Source organism: Coffea eugenioides, chromosome 7 (assembly GCF_003713205.1).
Source record: "Coffea eugenioides isolate CCC68of chromosome 7, Ceug_1.0, whole genome shotgun sequence".
Lineage (NCBI taxonomy): Eukaryota > Viridiplantae > Streptophyta > Magnoliopsida > Gentianales > Rubiaceae > Coffea > Coffea eugenioides.
The window spans coordinates 36,872,675-36,895,832 of record NC_040041.1 but is presented as its reverse complement, the minus strand read 5'-3'; the positions used below and the strand labels follow the sequence as shown (position 1 = coordinate 36,895,832).

The following is a 23,158-nucleotide window of genomic DNA, read 5'->3' as shown; positions in this document are numbered from 1 at the left end:
ATTTATTTTTTTCTAAAAAATGGGGTGCGACACACTCCAAAACTATACTTAAATCATTGCCCTAGTATGTACTTGAATTTTTCCTTGGTTTACCTAAGTTTTGAATGATTGGACCATAATATTTTTATCTTTGTTGCTCTTAGGGTTTGTCGGTGAACGAGAATAACCCGGAGACGAACGTTTAACATTGCTCTGCTTTGAACTGGTGAATGTACCACCTGCATGACTTGTTGCTTAGGTGAACTACTATATGTGACTGAAAGTTATGAGGGTTTGATCATGACTTTGGTTTACTCTTGGCTGGATGGGTGTGTACCTTATCACATTCGACCCCACTTGATTATTGATTGTTCTACTATTCACTAAGAATCTATTACTTGTGCTTGAATTGAATAGCGTTTGGAACATACTATCCAACGACCACGCTGTGAACTTGGGTCCGAACCTTATTGGTTAGTTAATCGAATTGAACCGGCAAGAGATTGGTCGAGATAGACTGACAGGCCATGGGGAAATTGTTTCTGATTCACTAAACTTTGATTTTATTCCGAAATTTGGTATACTCGAGTATTACCTTCACTGTTTAGTGTTCAGGCCCGGTAAGGGGAATGAATGGTGGAGGAGAATTAGTGTAAAGTGGTGATCTACGAACAAAGTTTCTACTTCTCTAAATGTTAACGGAGTGTCAACCAGTTTGGATCAAGCTAATACAACTGGGAATTTAGCTCCCAAGAGCTAACTGTAGCCTTTTACCTGAATCACTCTATGTTAGTTGTGGTGTTCGTTTGTCTCTTTGAATTGGTACTCATGTTTGATAACTTAATGACTGATCTATGTTATTTTGTTTTCTCGTTTTATTTCTAACTGCATAACGCTGTGGTACCTGATTGAGCAAAAGCTCATTCTGTTATCCTTGTTTTCCTTTCAGGGGCGAAGACTTTTTTTTTTTTTGTCGAAACGTTAGGTGATTTTATAGATAATAAACCTATACAGATTCAAGTAAAGACTTGAAAGAACTTTACAATCAATGTATCCTAACACTGAGGAATCCAAAATTTCTGGTCTTCTATGAATTCTAGCGCTTGCACGCTAATCCAGTGACTAATATGGTTACTATTCCAATTTACTAAACAAAATGAGCACATGCGAAACAAGGACTGAAGGCTGTAAATATCCTCCATCAGAGTGGCCATTCAGGGGCGACGACTTGGACTGGTGATTTTGGGAAGAGTTTGAGCTAGTACTAGATTTTAGGCATTTTGTTTAAACTCCTCTATATTAGTAAATCTCATATGTATTCGCATAAGATTAAATATTTTGACTTGTTCTCTAAACTTGAATCGTTAGTGACTCTATTATATATAGCACTGGGTTGTGATGTTTTGAAATTGTATTGTTCGTTTTAGGTAGTAAGTCCTGGCGAGAGTTGGGCAAGCAGTCCGCTAACCCTTGAGGTACGTCCTAGGGGAAGGTGGGGCTGTCACAAATATTGCTTGAGGAATGTTGTAAATATCACTAACAGATCGATAAACTTTATGAAAAGTACTTTATTTGGTCATAAAAAGTAGCCGTGAGATTCACTAAAACATTGGTTAATTTTATTTAAAAATCGGTATGTCTTGCATGAAAAAAACATAAGATTTGTTAATGAAGTCATAAATTTTGCTCATAGAAGCAGTAGGTTTTGGTTGAAAGTTAGTGAAATTTGTCGATAATATACTAAATTTTACTAAAATACTGATAAGATTTGTTATTGAAGTCATATATTTTTCCTTGAAAATGTAGTAAGTTTTAGATAACAAGATGGTAACTTTTGGAGAATAAAGTGATAGTTTTTGTTTAAAAAATATTTAGTAAGATTTGTTATTTAAAGAGTAAGTTGCGTATATTACGACACTTCTTTCATACAAAAACTTACTATTGGTTGTACTAAATTTACTGTCATAATTTTGTCTCTAGCGAAAACCTATAATATATAGTAAATCAAGACCTACACAATGCATCACACAAGCTACTTATGCCAACTCTTCATCACTTTAAACTTTTCCTTGAAGTAGCTTTAAATATCAATGAAAAAAATTTAAAAATATAAGGAAATGTTGTCTTTTCTTTTGCAGTAAGTACACATTTTTCAAGTGGTCAGGAAAAGGATTTTAGAGTTCTCCTTCAAGTTCAAGATTCTAATGATGAATTTGGCAGTTGGGAGTGGGAGGCTTAAATTAAAAAAAAAAAAAAGAGTACAAATTGCAATATCTTCTTGAAGTGCAATGAAAGTTAATTCGTCTTAAGCATTTTAGTCTGCTGTTTAATCTCTTATTTCCGTGATTAAGTGTTGCAAGCTGATGAAAATTACAAATAAACGAAAATACATGTATATTTTTTGTTGAGCAATCCTTATACTTCTTCATTCAACTGATGTAGCACTATAACTGTTCCACCCTCTAGCGAAATTGATTACAAGCAAAATAAAAATCTCAAGAAACAGACACAAGAATCTTGATCAGGTGCAGATTCAGTGTCCTTGGACAGTTATACCAATAAACTAGGGGACAAGAAATTGGTAGATGCTCCAATTTAACTAAAAAGAATGCCATGAAGTCCCATAGCATGTGCAGCTCATAGATTTCCTCAAATTTCTGTCAAAGTTGTCAAAAACAAAAAAAAAAAAGCACCACACTGGTACAGATCTACTAATAAAAATGAGGGACAAATACCATAACTTTCTCCTCGATAGAGAGATTCCTCGATGAGTTACGTAAGTTGTCTTCATTTGCTTGGTGATTTACCACATTCTGTATGACTATTAGCCATTAACCAAGGATTAAGATCATGCACTATAGATGATCACCAAATTGACCTGGGTGCATATTGTCCAATTTACTGTTATCCGGGTCATTTATAAAATATTTTACAGTTATCCCAATTCAAGGTGAGAAAATTGGCCGTCTTTCTTCTATATATTCTAATTGAACCAGCCTGTGCAACTCATAGATTTCCTCAAATTTCTGTCAAAGTTGTCCCAAAAAAAAAAAAAAAGAAAAAGCACCACACTGGTACAGATCTACCAATAAAAATGAGGAACAAATATGATAATTTTTTTCCTCGTAGAGTGATTTCTTGATGAGAAACCCCAGTAAGTTGTCTTCATTTGCCACAACACAGTTGCTGGGAAACTGTGGTCACAATTTTTTATTTACTAGTGCATCATTTCTCATGTGAATGAGTTAGCGTTTAGCAACATTTACCAATACAATATGTATATAGATACAAAAGAGTCTAGGTGGCAGTATTGAACTGTGGAAAGCATCTTCTTCACAAAACCATCATATTGTTTATTTGGAAAAACAAAAGGCAGCATTATTGTGGGCAAGAAAAGTGAAAAGCATATTCTTCTTCACAAAACCAACCTTTGTTTTGTGGGCAAGAAAGTGAAGGCCTCCTATTGTGAATGAAGTATCTCGTCTCAGACATTCAGCAGTGACTCTCACAAATCTGCTTGTATTGGAGTATACTTTTCGAAGAAATCCCATGAAAAATTTGCATTTACTGTGATAAATTTGCTGAGATTTAACTACGGGAGTGGAGTAAGAGGCGGTTGTTAGGGAGGTGGCGAAACTGATGGCTGCCGGTTGCCGGAGCTTCTGCAGTCAATTTCTTCAAATAGAGCTGATCAACAACAGGTATTTTTAAATTCAAGGAAATTGAAAAAGGAAAAAAAATGAAGAATAAGTTGATGGTTTATTTAATTTCCTCTGCTGTTTATATATTCTGTATGTTAAAGGAAAAATATAAAACAAGGGAATGAAAGAAAGAGCTTCAATGGAGAACAAAATCAGTTTCTTAGTTGTTTGATACCTTATGCAAGCTTGGGTTTTTACTTATTTTTTCAGTTACTTAGTTGTTTGATACTTCCTTTGCAGTTGCTGAAACTATAATCATCTCAAAACTAAACAAAAGTAAAAGAGCTTCAATGGTTTAGCAATTCTAAATTATGTCTAGCTAAGTTGAGGGAATCATCAGTTGCGTTGATTCATTTTGAAGTCAGAAAACATAATCTAATTCTACTAATTTATATGAAATGGTAGATAAAAAACTCAAAGAATATTTAATCAAACCATGTGAGTATTTATAGAAAAAAAACTTCTAAACTTTTTACCTTGTTCTTTTTCTTAGTGCTCGTTCTCCGTTGAGGCTAAATACTTATATAAGCACACTTATACCGGTGCTTCTTTTTTTTTTTTTTTTTGTAGTTCTTTTTTTCTGGTAAGTGGGAGATTTTGAATTCAGAATCTTCTACTTACAATTCCTCTGACGTTGCCATCCAATCCAATCTTCCCTCTCCCCAACTTATATTGGTGCTAATAATTAATGATGTAATAATTTTTCTCTAAATAAATTTCCTAGCTTTTAGTTACGAACTGGTATTCATTAAATAGAAATTTTATAATTGAAACTCCTTTAGATTTTCATCTAGAATAAGTCAAATTACATGAGCATCCTAATGTGGCAAATTTGATAATCAAAATATACATTTTCTAATTAAACTATCGAATAAGAACTCAGAGAAATGAAAACTCAAACTAATGTGCCTCATGTGTTTTCTAGCTTTCATTTCGTTTTCTTAAATAAATATTAGCTCCTCATTTATTTGAGTTAGAATTGTGTTTCTTAGTCTTTTGAAGAGTTAGTTCTGGACGTACAATACCATGATTCTGCTCCCATTAACTCAAAAAACAATTGAATGTGTAAATATTATTTTCCAAATATCATTTCTTTTAATATTAAATACATACAATAATTCACTTTCAAGATTATTAAGGAGAAAACATCATTAGTAATTCTTCCAGATCACCAATTATTTTTTAACAAAGTAAAATTAGGTGGTAAATGATAGGAATTACTTTGAGTTACATTTAGGCATTGTAAATTTCTTCATTAGAAATTTGTTCAGAGAATATATTCATCTTACTATGGCACATCACTATTCATCTTTCTATGCCTATATTCGGGGATGAATTAACTTTAGACACACCACTAACACTTCTTGTTAATCAAACTGACTTGAATGATCCATAATAATGGCAAAAGAATAATCAATTTTAGATTACTTTAAGAAGTTCAACACCTTGATAAAGTAATCCATTAGATTAAAAAAAAAGTCAAATTTAGATAATTGCATTAAAATCTCATAATACTCAAATTCTATAATATCTCCATTACACTGCCAAATTAACTTTTAAATGGAACTGCATCAATTTAATTGTAATGACATGCACATGCTAACTTATTTCACATAGATTTGTCACAAAGGATAAGAAGGGCATTTAAATCCACTGGTAGGATTGATTTTCATTTTTTATAGCAAGTCTTTGTCTTCAACTCAAAATTGCACTCATGAATCCTTATAGTTCTTTCTTGTTTCACTAATGATTACAGTCTTCTCCAATCAGTTTCTGTAAATAAAAATTTCAAATTTTTGAGAAAATGAAGGAAACATAAGAATTCCTTCTTTTTTTCTATAAATAACTCACAAATCCGGCCCAAACTTTATTTTTGAAAAATATACCATACCAATACCATTAATACAATGTTCATCAATTTTTAGCGATGTGTTAGAGGCCCAAATCGATGCTGATTAGCACAATTCTTACTAGAGAGAAGAGTTTGTTTTTGTTGTGATAAATATTTTCTTTTTGTTATGCTATCATTTTAATTTTTTCCTTTCCATGATGATTTGATATCATCTTCTGAAATTTTTTTCATTTTTGTTTAAAGAGAAGGGTTTACTTTTCATGTTATAGTTTTTAATTTTTTCCCTTTTCATGTTGTCTTAATATCATGTGTGCATCGAGAGTACCTATAATGTACCATCTCACTTGCAAAGAGTATTACGCATACGAATTCTTTCTACTTTCATTCAAATCATCATCTTCTTCATAATTTTCTTTGTTTTTTTCCTTTAAACTTAATTTTGAGTGAGCAGGTACACGATACACTAGGAATTTTTGCATTTTCACAAGATCACCTTCTATTGCCAGAGATTTCATTTTCTCTCAAGTGAGTGCTGAATTTTGCATTTTTAAAAATTTGAAGTTTTTTTTCTTTCTTTCTTTTTTTTTTACCATAGCTTCACCATATAAATGGAATTTTTGCAGATCATTCAACAGATCACATGTTGCTAGAGTATTCATTCTCTCCAATGTAAGTGCTGAATTTCTTTTTCTTTCTTTTTGGTTGAAATATATATGGCTTCCATGTGTTCTTGACATTTCATACTTGCATATCATCGCTTCACTTATGCCTGTGATGTACGGTTTCCGTTTAAAGCAATTTCCTCCCAACCTCATTGTACGAAAAGAAACCTGAGGAAATTCCAGCTTTTTTGTTTGACTCAGCATTAGATGAATCAAGTTCCATATGAATACATGTATTTGCAAAATCCTCAGCAGAGACCACCCCAAAAATGTGCAACGCACATTCTTACATACTGGTATTAATTAAAGATACATTAATTTTTCTACAAAAAAATTATTTTTTTTATTGTGCTAATTATTTAGCTTTCAAAAAATTAAATATATAATTTGAACATAATATATTAAGATAATTTTGTTATAATAAATTTTGGATCCCTTAAGAAAAAAAAATCCTAACTCCATCACTTCTCATTGTACAGAAAGAAACCCCAGGAAATTAAAGATGAAATAGGAGGAAATTCCACCCTTTTTGCTTGACTCAGCATTAGATACATCAATTGTTGATATGAATACATGTATTGCTAAATTTGCTCAAGCAATTATGGCTCAGCATTACTTCTCAATTTTAGATTTACTAAATTTGCAAAATCCTCGGTAGCGAACACCCCAACAATGTGCAACGCATGTTAATTAAAGATACAAATTATTGTAGACTTGCTGAACCAAATAGTTATAATTTGAAGATCAATTTAGTAACTTGATCAAATTTCGGTTATTCGTTAGGGACTCAATCAGTATATTGTGCCATTTCTTGGCAATTAAATCAAGAAATTTTGAAAAATATCTACATGATCTTTTTAGAGAAATTTGCAACTAATCTCCTAATGTATATCCTAATTCTCACTTTACCTCTTAACCCCTTTTTGTGATAAATGCATTTTTTTCTTTACTACTACTGAAGAACAAATTTGGCTCAAAATCTAAATTTTGGAAAATGTATATAGAATATACATTATTTTTTAGCTGCTGTAAGTTCTTTATCCGTGTCTTTCTCATTCTACACTTGTATTCCCAATTTTCATTAAAAGCCTATATGTCGCCCCCAAAGATTTTGACAAATTCTCTACTGCCCTTATCTAGAATGTTTTTTACCTTGATGTTTAGTTAACTGACTTATAAAATTCGATTTTTATAAATTGCTTTAGCATGCATATTGACGTGCTAAATGTCAATTTATTACGTTAAGTAAAATTTCTTTAAAGTTCAATTGCATATACCTTTCAATTAAGTTTTGCATTCCAATTCATTTTTGCTCTACCAAATCATATTCAAGTAATTGGTTCAATATACATATTATTTTTTTAAATGTAACATTTAAGCTAATAAAATTGTGTATTTTTAAAATACTTTTTGTAAACATATAAAACCAAGATTTTGATGCAATTAGCAATGTTTTTGTACTTTCAATTTACAATAGAAAATCTGATTGTTTTCCAGAGTTTGATACTATGATGGCACAGTGAAGTTGTTCCTTTTCCCCCCTTGGGATTATAAGAATGAGAATACAGACAAATGAATAGTTATTTTAAAAAGTACATCAGTGTACATATTGATGTAATAATAATGTATATAGTTTACTCATTATGTTTCATGCACTTAAGCTTACTATTATTTTGTTCAAAATAATCTAATGACAAAAAGATAGAAATTTAATTAGAAAATTTTACTTTGAGTTGCCCACATTTGGATTTGATTGATGTGTTAGAGGCCCAAACCGGTGCTAGTTAATACATTTCTGGACATAAAAAAGTTACCTTAACACTTTGAAAGTTCACACCCTCATATATCAAATCTCCCAAACTTATACTATTCTATTTTCTTACCCCTAAAGTTTTGAAGATGAAATGGGATACCCTATTCTTTAATTAAATAGATATGAATTTTTTGAATACGAACCTTTTGTGTTCTTTTATGTGTTATGTTTGTAAATCATGGAATGTATATATTCCACCATAATTATTGCTAGTTCCTTGTTGATTTTTTATAGAGTAATTAAAATGTTATTACTAGTGGAGATGAGTTTGTCATTTTGTTTCTTTTCTTTTATTCTTGTTTGTAGTTTTATGTTTTTCCTTACTTTTAAATTGATTTGTACTTTTTATCTTTTCTTTTTTATGTACATTTTCTTGGTATTTGTAATTATAAATCTATTTCAAAAGTATTAATATTTTTGACCAACCATGAGTAGGTAAAAGTGTTTTGGTTAAGAGTCCAAAATTAAATTAAAATGGGACATAAATGGGATGAACTTGACAGTTTAGGGTACAAAGAGTCCAAAATTTAGAGTTTAAAGTATAAAGTATTCAAAATTGAAGTTTACAGTGCAAAGCAAAAAAAAAGATACAAATTCGAGGTTGCATAAAAGAGTTAGTCCCTCGAATAATGCAACCAATAGCGCAAATCACTATTCTAATGGTTTTAACTCAACAACCACCTAACACAGATCACTTATCCTTTTTTCCTGAACGAAAGAAACACACACACACCACTAATTACACTAACACAGGAGTTTATCGGAAAACCCTAAAGCCTAAACACTAATTAAACCCTAAACCCTAAACAAATCACTTATCCAATAATGCAGCAAAGTGGAGTTAGTCCCTTCAATAATGTAGCTAATGATGAAACTCATTTGTTGTGGTCCCCAATAGCATCTTTCTTTGATTGAGTTTCAAGTGGAAGAAGGAAAAGCCTTGCAATATTTATCATTACTAACCCCCATCCCACACGCCAAAAAAGGTATCTTTCAATCAATGTGTATACAAAAAATACAAAAAAAAAATAGAGAGAGAGAGAGACTCTTGATGACATTGTCAGATCATACTACGAAAGTTGTAGAAATTTGAAATTTGGACTATTAATTTTTCTAACAGGCATGAGCACTACCTCCACTTCTAAATTACATTTAACTTACCAATATAAATGCACACAATCATGTTTCTATCCTTAATATAACAATGAAAACTACTATTGTGTTTCATGGATTGACAGTAGTTTACCTGAGGTCATCTAGATTATTTTGATAAGTGAATAAAGAACATCTCCAAAAACACTTTTCAGTGTTTATGCATTACAAATCAAACAGAATTTGTGTTAAAAAATTATGATATTGATGTGAAAAAATTTACGCTAATTCAAGTGTAAACGAAAGAAAGAATATTCCGAGAATGCACATATTTCCATTCTCTAAGCACATTTAAGACGCCAAGTGAGTGGTTCCCCTTGCTTGGGTAGGGCCCCCAAAAAAAGGATAGACCAAAAGTAAAATACTGTCCCCATCACCTCCCAAAAGGTAAAAGAAAGGGGCCAAAAATAACCTGTGTAATAAGTAGGCATAACCTCGTTAATTCTCAACTAGAGAGTCCTATCATTAGTTTTTAGTATTGCATAATCCATGTGTTTTCACTCTACATATGCAATTTGAAAACTGCCTCTACATTTTTAAGTGTTTTATGATAAATACAATTTATACAAAAAGGAGCAACTAAATTTTGAGTCAATAGTATAACATGATTTTATTTTTGAAGCACAAAATCATTTTCTTGAATTGCATTCTACAATTTCTACAATTCTATCAACATTTATTTAGAGCTACAAGATAGCAGCAATATTATGGCAGGAAGAATCTCGTTGTTTCACTGATTGATTTATGCTGTGATTCAAATCAGACAATTAGTTTGAAAACTTGAAATTAATGCAGAAACCATTGCATGAATGTTGTAATATTACTGCACATGTGACTGAAAATTTGAGCTTCAATGAGGATCTATCTTCAATTTGGTCAGTACTTTATTTATTTTCAAGGGATAAAAATGAAGACTTTGATATTGGTCTTGGCCTTTGTTTGGCACTACTGAAGTTGTTGAGCAAGTGTGATTGAATTTTAATTATTCTAATTTATGGTGATAAAGTACCAGAGGAAAGAAGTAGATTCATTAGAGAATATTAATATATTTGATTATTTTTTAAAAAATAGTAAAGAAAATAATAGGATAACAAAAAATTCATTAGAGGATAATGAACAAAAAGATGTTTAAATAGTCAACATGTGCATGTGATTGTAAACATGAGTAATTTATTTTGAATTAATTAATTATAAGGATATATAAACAATTTTTCCTTTAATCTCTTAGACTAAAAAATGGATGAAATTAATTCAAATATAACTAACTAGTAATTTACTTTATATGTGTGTGTCTGTAGTTTCCTGATATTTATGGATTTTAACAAATAAAAAATACAAATTAATGTAGAGTCACTACATTTAAAACAAATTAATAAATTTAAGTAAAATTCAATTCTTTGACTAAGATAATTTTTTAAAAGGAAACTAATGGATTATTTTCTAAAAAATAAGAACTTCAAAAATAAGAACTAACTTAAAAAAAACATAATAGGGGTTATAGGAGTTAGTTTTGTTTTTTAGAGAGCTAAGTGGAAAAAATAAATTTAAGGGGTAACCTGTGAACTTGACTGCCTTAGGAAGACTTTTGTGATTAATCCAACAATTAATAACGGTTGTCACAAACTTTTTATGTAGGTATTTCAGCCTAAAATTGTAAAAAGACCATGTCTAACTCTTTTCAAAACCATTTTTTATTCCTAACATATCACTTGTCATTTTATCTTTTATTCTTGCTTTAACGCATATAAGAATTTCCATATTTTCAAGGGACAAAAATGATAAATTAGCCCTTGGTCTTGGTATTTGTTTGAAACTACTGAAGTTGCTGGGAAAGTGTGGTCTCACTTGTTTTACTTTCTAATTACTTCTGCAGTTCTGCTGCACCATATCTTCTAACAACAAGATATCGTCCTACAATATTTACACAAAAAAAAGTAAGGAAACAAAAGTCCAGCCTGTTGTTTGTTGGCTATTGTTAGATGAGAAAGTTTTAGATCCTGAACTAGTTTTATTTAGTGGCTAAACCAGATCGAAGTTCGAAATCAGAGGGAAAAGAAGATACCATAATGGTGATTCCCTCCTGCAGCAGCACCAGTTGCCGTCAATGCTTGGATGTTGCTTGGACATTGCCTTATCTGCAATTGCATCGTATCTCCTCCAGAGCTAGCACTAGTTGCTCTGATCTTGCTTTAGATGGATATCTGCAGTCGCATCACATCTCCTCCAGCACTGGCACTAGTTGCTTTGATCTTGCTTTAGATTTTTTCGCCAAGCTTGAGAAGTGCGAGTTTTACTGCAAAGTATTCGTCAAGTACCTGAAAAAGCAGGTGAGATTATTGAAAACCATTTTTCTGTATGTCAAAAAGTGCAGGAGGAGGGGGAACCAGAAAGCACTTTTGGAGCATGATCAGAAGGATAAGGGTAATATTACATCTGAAAGTTTGAGATGTAAAGTTATTTGCTTCAGCATTCAAGATGTGGTTGTCAGGATGTTTCTTGATCTTTATTTTGCTTATCTTCTATACAAAAATACTGATTCCACAAATTTTGGCATCATAAGAAGTGCGCTAATCAGATCCGAGACAAATATCAAAATGTTTCTTGAGACAGATATCAAGAAATCATGCACCATCATCTTCTTCGACTATTACTCACCAAAAGATCCACAACTAGTCATGGATCTTATTGAGTCCCTTTCAGATACTCTGGAGCAGTTGTTGTGGGGATGGAGGCTAAAGGATACTGTTAGACACCAACTAAAACTCTTAAAGAATCTCATTGGCTTGGCAACAATGCAAGATTTTGAGTGTACGCAACTGGCAAATCTCTTAACTCACACGGCAGTTGTGGTTGGGCGCCTGATTTCTGTATGTTGGTTTGGCAAACATGACGCACAAGAGCTCGATCAAATTAATCTTCTTGATCTTCAAGTCCGAGAAACTTGTATTCATGTCCTGACAGCTTCAAAGAAACAACCAAGATCATTATATGCTTTAGCCCTTGAGGAGAATGCGAATCTAGTGGTTGTCCAATTTATTAGTTCTCTCCATGATTATCTCAACGATCTACTAGAATCTTATGCCAGTATTAAGGCTCGAGTGAAGGATCAAATACTAAAGCTCTATCGGGGAATGAAATACCTAAGTATCCTTCTTAAACAGGAGCAGAAACTACGTGATGAAACAAAGGATCTTATTGGAGTTGTAGTCTGTGATGCAGGAATTGTGATCTTCTCTCTTTCTATCAATGAAATCGAAGAATGCTTTCTCGAGGAAATAGATCTTGGGCTTTTTCATTTGCACAAAGTTCTCAAGTATTTGGAGGTAGAGGTTGCACACAATTGTCGACTAACATCACCATATCTATCATTTAATTATCCTAGATCCAATGAGTTGGTCTGTATGGATTTTTTCCTAGAAAATCTCAAGGAGCTAGGAAGCAGTGATGAGGCTAATGATTCAATTGTTTTCTTATTGGATAGAATCCAAATGGTCCAGGAAGATCTCAAATTCTTAAGATCTTTCCTAGAGAATATCAAGGATCAGCGCTATCACGATGGAAAACTTCAAGCTTTCTGGAGTCATGTTATGGAGGCTGCATACAAGGCAGAGTTATCGATTGACTCGACACTAGTTGGTGATAAATGTGAAGATTCTTTGAATGCTGTTGCTAGAGATATCAATCTTTTGAAGATTGAGGCCCTGGAGATCCAGAATGGTCAAATCCAAAGAGTTAACAAGACTTTCACTGTCATACCGTCACAACTTATTGCCACCATACACCATGAAGATCTGGTGGGTCTCGATGACAAGGTGAAATCTATCATTAATCGACTTAGGAGTGGATCAAAGCAGTTGAATTTTGTTCCCATTGTAGGTATGCCTGGGCTTGGCAAGACCACATTAGCCAATAAAGTTTATATTGCTGATTCAGTTAGGTCACATTTTCATGTGCGTGGCTGGTGTTGTGTCTCTCAAATGTATAGCATGCAGAGTTTGTTAGTTCAGCTTTTGTGTAGTATTTCTTCTGAGAGTCCTGATGAGTATCTTAAGAAGGATGAAAATGATTTGGCCAAGGAGCTAAAGCAAGTTTTGCTGAGAAATAGGTATCTCCTTGTTTTGGACGACTTGTGGGATGTTCAGGCATGGAATTTGTTGGAAAAATCATTGCCGAATGATGCCAACGGAAGCAAGATTCTCTTCACTAGCAGATTTCAGAATTTGTCTTCACAATTCAAACCTGATAGCAACCCTTACCATCTCCGCCCACTTGCTGATGAAGAGAGTTGGACATTGCTGCAAAAAAAGGTATTTGACAAAGAAGGTTGTCCTCCAACACTAAGTGAAGTTGGATTTCAAATAGCGAAAACTTGTAGGGGCTTACCCCTCACAGTTGTCCTTGTTGCTGGAATTCTTTCTACTACTGCACAAGATAGATGGGAAGAAGTTGCAAAATGTCTAAGCTTTATCGTCCTTGACAATAAAGACTGCAAGAAGACGCTTGAGCTGAGTTACAGTCATTTACCAGATTACTTGAAACCATGCCTTCTATACTTTGCTGCATTTCAAGAAGATGAGGTTATTAACGTGCGAAGGTTGTTATGGCTTTGGATCTCTGAAGGATTGGTGCAACAAACTAAAGGAAAGAGTTTAGAGGAATCAGCTTATGACTACTTGATGGCTCTAATTAGTAGAAGTTTAGTATTGGTTACCAAACAAAGAACTATGGGTGGTGCCAAAACCTGCCAACTTCATGATTTGGTGCATGAGTATTGTGTGGAAAAAGCCAAAGAAGAAGGTTTTCTATGTGTTATTCATAGTTGGAAAGACCCTTTCGGTCTTGCTGGACCAAGCAATCACCACCGAGTTCATGCACACAATACCGGGGAATTAAAGATTTGGGAGATAATGCTAATTTTTCCCAATTTACGCAGTTTGCTCTTGTCTGGACCTAATGGTGATGATTATCTAACTGAAAAGGAGGAGTTGGGGATTTTGTTACCTAAACTTCTTAGAGTGCTGGATTTGGGGAGATATAATTATGTATCAATGGAAGTAGTATCGCTTGTTCACTTGAGATACTTGGTTCTCCATGGAATAAGATCCATCCCATCTGCTATAGACAACCTGTCAAGGTTAGAAACACTTATCGTGAAAGACCCGTGTCATCAAATTGAGCTGCCAAATACTATTTGGAACCTTAAGAGATTGAGTTATCTACATACTACAAGCTGGCCTGGTTTTCTTTTTCCAGCTAAAAATCTTGAAGTATCCCCAAATTTAGATCATTTAGACACTTTAAACCTTTCAATTGATCCATCCTCCCAAAGCTTGCAAAAGATACTAGCAAAGTTACCAAGCATCCGTAGGCTAAAATGTATTGGACCCAACCCGGACTCTATAATAACTTTTGGAGCTAGAAGTTGCGAAAAGATTCTTGAGTTTGATAATATGAGACAACTAGAATCACTTCATTTGATTAAATTACCGGGATATGGATTTAAATTCCCATCGAATTTGAAGAAGTTGGCTTTCATATTTAATTTTCAGCCATGGAGTGAAATTTCAAGAATTGGAAAGTTGCCCAACCTTGAAGTGCTTAAGTTATGGACTCAAACCTTTGTCGGGGAAGAATGGGTAATGAAAGAAGGAGAGTTCCCTAAACTCCGAGTCTTGGAATTGTCAATGTTGGGCATTCGCATATGGACTGCATCTTCCGATAATTTTTGCCATCTTGAGAAATTGGTTGTGCACAATTGTTGGAAGTTGGAAGAGGTCCCTTCTTGTTTAGGGGAATGTCTAACTCTTGAAATGATTCAGGTGGAAGAGTGTCACGAGTCTGTTGCAAATTCAGTAAAGCAAATTCAGAAAGAACAGTTGGATAGTGGAAATGAGGTTCTAAAGATCATAATTGAAAAGTGTTATGATACAAATTGCTCAGAAGAAGAGTCAAATTGCTTAGAAGCAGAGGAGATTTCCTCAGAAAGAGAGTCTATTTCCTCTCATCACACTTGATCTGGGTGAGAGTGAACGTACAGTGGGATTCCACTCATCAGGTCAGATAAAATTATATTTTGCATATGTTGAATCAATTCAATTATACAATGATTCATGTCGATTTTTCATCTGTTTATATGTTGAATCAGTTCAACATTATATTAATTCATTTATATCTCAAAGCAATTTCTAGAGGCTTCCAAATTCTTCTGTTTGAACCTAATGCTGCTATATAACTTTCCAATTGCAGTGGCAAACACAATCATGCATAATCTGTTTGAATGTTGAATAATGTTTATATAAGGACTATAATCCCAATTTGTGAAATATTCTTCTCTGCATATGTGCGTGATATACTTTTCTATTCCCAGTTTGTGTATCTAAGTAAGAGTCATACAAAAAAGTATAAGTTGCTTCTATTTTTCCTCAAAAAAAGCCATAACTAAATTGATTGATATGTTGAAATATACAATAGCAGTTTTGCAACAAATATTAAGTGGAGACACAAACCAGTTTGTGTTACTTTTCAACGGAGAATAGCCATAGGACTCAGTTGTAAAATGTTGCGTCAAAACTTGACCTTTATAATTTGCATTACATTGTTATATGAAAAGCATGTTTCATTAACATTGAGATCTAGAAATAGCTTTAAATATCTAAAAGTAGGTGTCTTTCTTCACTAATATTTTGCTGAAGTACAAATATTTTATTCTTCACTAAGCAATATTCTAAAGGAGCAATTTTTCTTAGAGTCTTTTTACGTTGTTTCACAATTTGTTTTCCATTTTAAGGGGTGAATTGCTCGAACTGATCAAAATGACAAATCAGATAAACTAGATGACCTTTGTCAGGTGATCTATGTACCTCTTCATTCAACTGATGTAGTACTGCAATTATTCTTTCTTCCAGAGTAGATTTGGGATGAAACTGAAGCATTCATGTCTTTTCTTAATTTGGTGTGATCACTCTACTCATCAGGTTTGATATATTTGTATGTGTATGTTAAATCAGTACAATGACATAAAAATTGAATCTGCAATTTTTAGAGCTTCCAGATTATTTGGTTTGAACTTGATGCAGCTGTATTACTTTGTCATTGCAGGGGCAAGCACAGTCATGCATTCTATCAATCCGTCGTATTATCTTTGTATAATGTTCTCCATGTTCCTTCTGGTTTGATGTGTAATAATGTTTATACTTTATCATAATGCTGCTACAGATTGAAATGATCCATAAAGGGTATTTGGTTGCCATCGAAGTTTCTTTGCATTCTTCAACTTAGCAATAATTTTTCTTAAACTTTTTTCTATGCTGTTTCATCTTTTATTTACCAATCAATGTGACTAATTGTTCAAAGTTCAAACTGGTAAAAAAAATAATTAGTTCTTTAATGGATGGACCAGTATTGAAGCATCACAAAACATAATTAGTTCTTTTAGTACCTGCTCAATTACTTTAACAAATCTCGTCCCAATTGGAGACAGGAAAGGATGGGAGGACCAAAAAAAAAAAAAAAAAAGTCTCATCTTGTCTATGTACAATAGCGTTCCTCAACCTAGCTTATATAATTGACTAGACATCAAAGGCAAGACTTCGAATTGTCAAATCACTCGACGATAAACTTTTTGAGTTCATTCCACATTGCCCCTTTAAAGTTTTTTCTATTTTCATTTTGCTCCTCAAAATCTTAGTTACAAAACTTTACATCTCATCTTTCAAAGCAAATTCTAAATCTTACAAAGAGCTTAAAATAAAAAACCTCATAATCATCTAGTTAATACCACTATTAGCTGAACTGAGGCATGAGAGCACAACCCATTATTTGTTAATTCCATGCATCCCATTTTGGGTTCTCTCTCTCCCAAGCATAAAAAATGAGATTTGTTCACGAAAAGAGAGCAACTTGGAAAAGACGTGATTACCATAATGACCAAAAGTAGAACAAACCCTCATCCTACACACCATTTGCCACAAATCTTTCATTATTGTTTATCATTTTTGGGAGCTATCCTAATTCTACATCTATTTTGCTCATTAGTATATTCAAATATCCAACTTTAATTACAAGTTTAAAACCTCAAAGCGCTTGTGGAAGTTGAGGATGTGTTACATTGGATTAGACAAATTTTTGTTTAATTTATGTGATTTTTTTCTTCAAGGAGTCATAATGAACTTTTTATTCTTTTTGGACCATTTAAGACTTCCAAACTTTCTTTAGGATTCCTAGACTCCGGGAGGTTTTGATTTTTGCAATGATTTCCCACCACATCAAAATTTTTTCAAACTCAAAATACATGAAAATGATTGAACTAGTAATCTAGACGTTTGAACTTAAAGTCACAAACATTCTATGTCCCTTTCATTCATCAGTCCGAGTTTCAAAATATTTTCAATTGTTGAAGTTGTTTAAAAAACTGTAAAATTTTGAAAACAACCTTCCTTAAAGTTTTTAGTAATATCATTTAGCATCCCTATAGTTCTAAAAATACCACTTAACTTTTTTTTTTTTTTTTATTTGGTAGGAGGGCTTAGACCCATTACATGATGACTAGTCTAGGGAAGGTAATATCACTTACCTTCCCTATCAGTAAGATGCAACAAAAAGTCACTATCTCAGTATACAAAATGATAACATTACCGTCACTATGTAACATTATTTGTTCTAAAGGATTTTGGAAGGAAAAAAGTAGAAATTAACAAATTAGAATGTCTTTCTTAACAATTTTTTGCACTTAAATCTTTATACTTTTTTAGTCCTCCTATGCCACCCATATTTTACATTGTCCTAAATATTCGACTAATAATTTAGATCAAAAAAGTCTAAACAAAATTAGATCAATAAAGATAATTGCTATTTAGGAGTTAATTTTGCACTTAATGATAGGTAGCAGGGGTGGAGGGAAGGGGGGGCCGGGGGGGGGCAACCGCCCCCCCTCCAATTGTTAAAAAAAAAAATTTCTAAGTAAAAAAATTTTTATTATATTGTTTTGCCCCCCCCAAATATTGATAAAAATTTTCACTTTGCCCCCCTCTCAAGGACCCAAACAATAATATTTGAAAGTTATTTGGACTTGGTCCAAATAACAGAGACTCGCCCCCCCTAATTGCAATTCCTAGCTCCGCCACTGATAGGTAGCAATTTTGTTATAAATTTTATGCTTAGTTTCATCTTTCATTTGACCAAATATTGCATTAATTGGTGGATTCTTCTTATTTTTGGTAATTTGCGCCAGTTGCTTCACTAGAATTGTTGTTCGGTGTGATCACGTCAGAATTAAAATTCTGCATGTCCCGGGGAGCTCGGGAGTTGACGCGTAATATCCAACTGTGGATTGAAGTCTCTAAACTCGGATTAGAAAGGTTGCACTAGAGGATTGTTATTGACTCTTCCTTTCAGTTAAGATAGGATTTGTTGGAATAGTTTAACTTGAATTAGTAAGTAGTAGTAGGAAACAAGAGAGCATCTCTTATCGATCGTTTCCTTATCTCTTAGTTCAAGGAGGAGAGACTAGTAAGTAGATATCTTCTCTTGGCCGCAAGAGAGAGGAGAAGAGACGTTTTGGATCTTTTTCTCTTTCTTTTCTTCGGATACTTCATCTCTAATTGAGGAATGTTTTCGACAATGGATTCTTCAATTTTATGTAGGATTTCTGGAGATGAACTAAACTCACCATTCTAGTCAAGAAACAATGAAAGATTTGGTTCACCTGAAATTATGAGATCGAATTCGTTTTATTTATTTTTCTTATTTTATGGTATTCGTATATTCCATACTTTACTTTCTTATGATTATTGTATTATTCGAATATCCAGAGCCCGAAATTTAGATTAATTCAATAACCTAAAATCAATTAGGGCAATTAAATTTGTAATTGTTTAATTGTTCTAAATTAGTGGTGACTGACATGATTGGGTTTGTGTTAGGGAAATATACGGACTAATTTAAAATAACTCTCGTAGCGTATTATTTGATTAGAACAGGGCTTCTCTAATTCTTAAAGTAATTGGGAGATTGAACTCTAAGGTCGTACTTAGGGTTATTTCTCGATTAAGGCAATAACTAACGGTCGTACTTAGGGTTATTTCTCGATTAAGGCAATAACTAACGGTCGTACCTTGACTATCTATAAAATAAGGAGAAGTTGACTGTCATCGCTTGTTTGGCAGTTATAACTTGTTTATCAGTTAATAAGTGGAATTACTATTGCATCAATGATCAATTAAGTGAACCATTTATGAAGTTACTTCTTGGCTAGAACTTGTCTATTATTACTTCAGTTTTGATAAATTGTCATTTAATTTTTATTTATTTATTTTATTCAAGTAGTTTAATTATTCCTATTTTTTTATATAAAATTTCCCCGTACTCTGAACTCTAGAAGAAGCGAGTTTTTCCCAGTCCCTATGCCTACTTTATTTTAATTTACTCTTACTATTCCAACAATTATTTGGAAAAATTTAGAAGCTTAGATACCAAATTTATAAAACTAAAATTGGATATTCTAAAAATTATATTTGCAATTAAACACCCCTTTATCCACTTTGAATGCTCTGATGCCAACCTTATATCAAATCAACCTTGCTATTCTAACAATTTTTTAGGCAAAAAATTTAGAGGAAACTAAAATCCGTAAAAAATGGTTATCCTAACAATTATTTTTCACATAAACTGTCCTTTCCCCTGACTTTTAGTTCTCCAGTACCAACTTTATATTAATTGGCCTCTCCTATTTTGACAGTTTGTGCAAAAAAGAATTATATGCACGTGAGCTTCTTCTGGATTAAATGCACTATTGATGACATATATCATCATATTAGGGCGTGTAAGAGGACCTTCAAATTCTTTGTTAATTTGCAGGTTAGCGATCAAATCCGTGGTATAATCTAGAAGATGCTCAAATATACTCTTCTAGCTACCTATTCCCCATAGTACATACAGTTTTTGGGACCGAATCCCCAACTTGCATTTAATTTAAAAGGTGCTCAAATATACTTTTTTGGCCACCCCTAACTTCCCATAGTGTTGGGTTAAGATCAGGAGTAGATTAGCAAATATTGTATCCACCAAAAAAAAAAAAATGACAAAGACATCTAGATCCTTTTAGTCCATCAGTCTCGTAGGATACGAGCAGGAATAGAGTGCACTCTTCTAATCGCTCCTTTTCCATGATAGAAGTTCAAATTAGCCAATATCATATTGTCCAAGAGAAAAAAAAAAAAGAAGAAAGGCAACCTAGACCCCTTGGATCCATTTGTTGTACAGTGTAGGAGTCGAAATAGGAGTAGATTAGGGGGGGGGGGGGGAAAGGCACATTCATCTAACCATCACACCATGTCAAACGTTTATGACTATCCCTTATTGTTTTTTCTAGAATTTTAAATTTTTAGAATATGAGGTTCCTATAATGATCTTTGACAAATGTAAAGGGTTTACTGCACTTGGCAACCTTAAAGTTCCTTTTATTTTAACTTTGCTCTTTAAATATTTAACTAGAAACCTTTACACCCTTTTTCGTTTTAAAGTTGGCTTTTCAAGCCTTACAAAAGGAAAAGAAAGGGAGAGTTAGAAAGTTGAATTAAAAACCTCGTGATTTTTTGTAATGTCTTCCAATTGAATCGAAGCTTGAAATTCTAATCTAGTAATCTTCACATTATAAGGCTTTTCAGCTATAATGCATCCACCCCGTTAATAGCAATACTATCGAAGAGGAAATTTATTTATTTGCAAAAAATACAATACTGAATGTACTGATTATTGTGTGCCTTAATTAGAGTACCACTTTGCTAGATCTTCCAATCTCCCTGAATCTCTCTGGAACTCCCCCCCCCCCCCCCCACTTTTGCCAAACAGTCGGTGCTGGACGATATCCAGCAATCTAATTAATACAACCTCTTTTACTTTTCAAAAAAAAAAAGATAGGCCAACCACGTTGACCCTTTTCTCAAGAATTATCCAACTTATAAGAAATATAAGCAGAAAAACAATCCCTTCAATTAAAAAGTGTTGACACATAAAAACGCACAACTGATGCGCATTAAATTCTAGGCAAAATATGTGGGAGAAGAGGAGTTTAATAACCACAAACACAAACTACATTCGTTTCTCATATTGAAACCTACATAAATTCTTGGCAAATTTGTCTTTATAACTACAACTCTGTTTAGTTTTTTCTCACTTTTCTCAACTAGATACAATGCTGAAATACCCTATATATAGTTGACATCACTTGGTAATTAAGAAACTACTAAAACAAGAAAACTATTACATAATTACTTCATTCCCTAACATCTAAATTACTAACAGTTGGCTATACCCTTTTTTATAATTTTTTTCAACGGTGGAATGATAGGATTTAAAAAGCAAAGAAGGTGCGGAAGGTTTTTGAATCCAAAACCTTGAATTCTTGCTACCACAAGGCCCTCAACCTTAGCCATTAGACTAACGCCTCCATATCAAAACTTGGCTATACTTTTTTTTTTTTTTTTAGCAAAGCCCCCCAAAAGAGGGGGGCTGCGGGTGCCAGCCCCTATTGAATACTTCTAAACTAGAAATAGGAAACATCAACTATTCGAAAGCTTGGCCTAATTATGCCAACAATACCTCCCTTAAACCAAAACTTTCCATGATCATAGCTTTACACTATCACCAGCCAAAAAATCTTCATTGAGATTATTGCATCATCTTCTAAAATCTTTGTTCAATATAGATCAATTGTTGTCAATTGCTTCACCTTCAATTTATTAGCCGTACTGACTCATACCTATTATCAAGATTCTCAATTTTGCAAATCAATCACAACTAAAAAAGTTTCGATTTATTAGCCTGACTCATACCTAGTATGGAGATTCTACTTTATTAAATTGTAGATATGTTATTTCCAATGCATGTTCAACCTGTCACTAGGGCAGAGATGTAAATCAAATCATGTTTGGCGATTTCCAATAGTCGATTGATGAAATTTACTTTTTCTTAAAACAATATCAAGATTCTCAATTTTGCAAATCAATCACAACAAAAAAAGTTGAGGGGAATTTTTTTCATCGCTTTCATATTAGCAAAATATCTCAACTGACTTAGGATCTTTTGGCTGATCACTATCCAACACACAATAATATGACAGAATGCTTCTTCTCATATCTCTGTCGAATTAGGCCCAATTTTTTCCTATTTGTCAAATAACTTGAGTACATATATATATATATATATTAATTTGTGTTGGATTTCTAACCTTCTAATTAGTTGTCTGCTTGAAGATTTAACACTATCAACCTATAATCATCTTCTACATATTCGGATTTTTACTGCTTGTGTACCTTGGATTCAAAAGTAGAACTGAATTATATCATTGAAAATGTTAGCAAAAATTACTCTGGTAAACAATTTGAAAGCTATTATTATGCATTCGACTTCACAAAAATTGTATTAAATATGATTCAAAATTTTGTGGGCATTAAGTGTAATTCTAACCTTTTCAAGAGTTCAAGAGATATCCTTTTTATTTTTTCAAAAAATAGAAGCCAATATTATTAGTAAACTAGTTGAATCATTTAGCCTGAGAAAGTTGTACTAATAGTAGAAAATACATGGAACATGTCATAGATATATCTAATATGAAAAAATATTAGATTTAACAGAGTTACAAAATGAGAAATATTAGACTATAAATGAGAAACCATCAGATTTGACCAATTGTATGAGTTACTTCATAAATATCTGTACATGCCTACACTCTCATGTTGCTATCCAACTAGTTCAGGTTCAAAATTGATGTTGAGATTTGACGAAAAAGCCCAATAAATTTCATATCTAACATATAGATCTAAAAATACTCCTAGATATGAGAAAAATAACAAAGAAAACTAAACAAAACTCCCACTGAAATAGTTTAGAGGGTAAAAAGCTCTCACTAATAAATACTAGGAAAGAGAAAACTCTCACTAAATTATCTTAAGAGAGACTTTAAACATAAAACAAAAATAGAGGAAGACCAAGGGAGACCTTG

At 32.8% G+C, this 23,158-nt stretch overlaps 1 protein-coding gene across 1 annotated transcript; it reads left to right on the top strand.

Moving 5' to 3' along the window:
* The first annotated feature begins 11,225 nt into the window (after positions 1-11,225).
* On the top strand, positions 11,226-15,173 carry LOC113777329 (putative late blight resistance protein homolog R1A-3). Its single transcript, XM_027322362.1, has one exon. It carries the CDS (start codon positions 11,226-11,228, stop codon positions 15,171-15,173), a length of 3,948 nt encoding a protein of 1,315 aa, XP_027178163.1.
* The last annotated feature ends 7,985 nt before the right edge of the window (positions 15,174-23,158 follow it).

Bases quoted from the DNA above. Each gene is read 5' to 3' on its own strand.
- LOC113777329 (XM_027322362.1), top strand. From the start codon at position 11,226: ATGGTGATTCCCTCCTGCAGCAGCACCAGTTGCCGTCAATGCTTGGAT.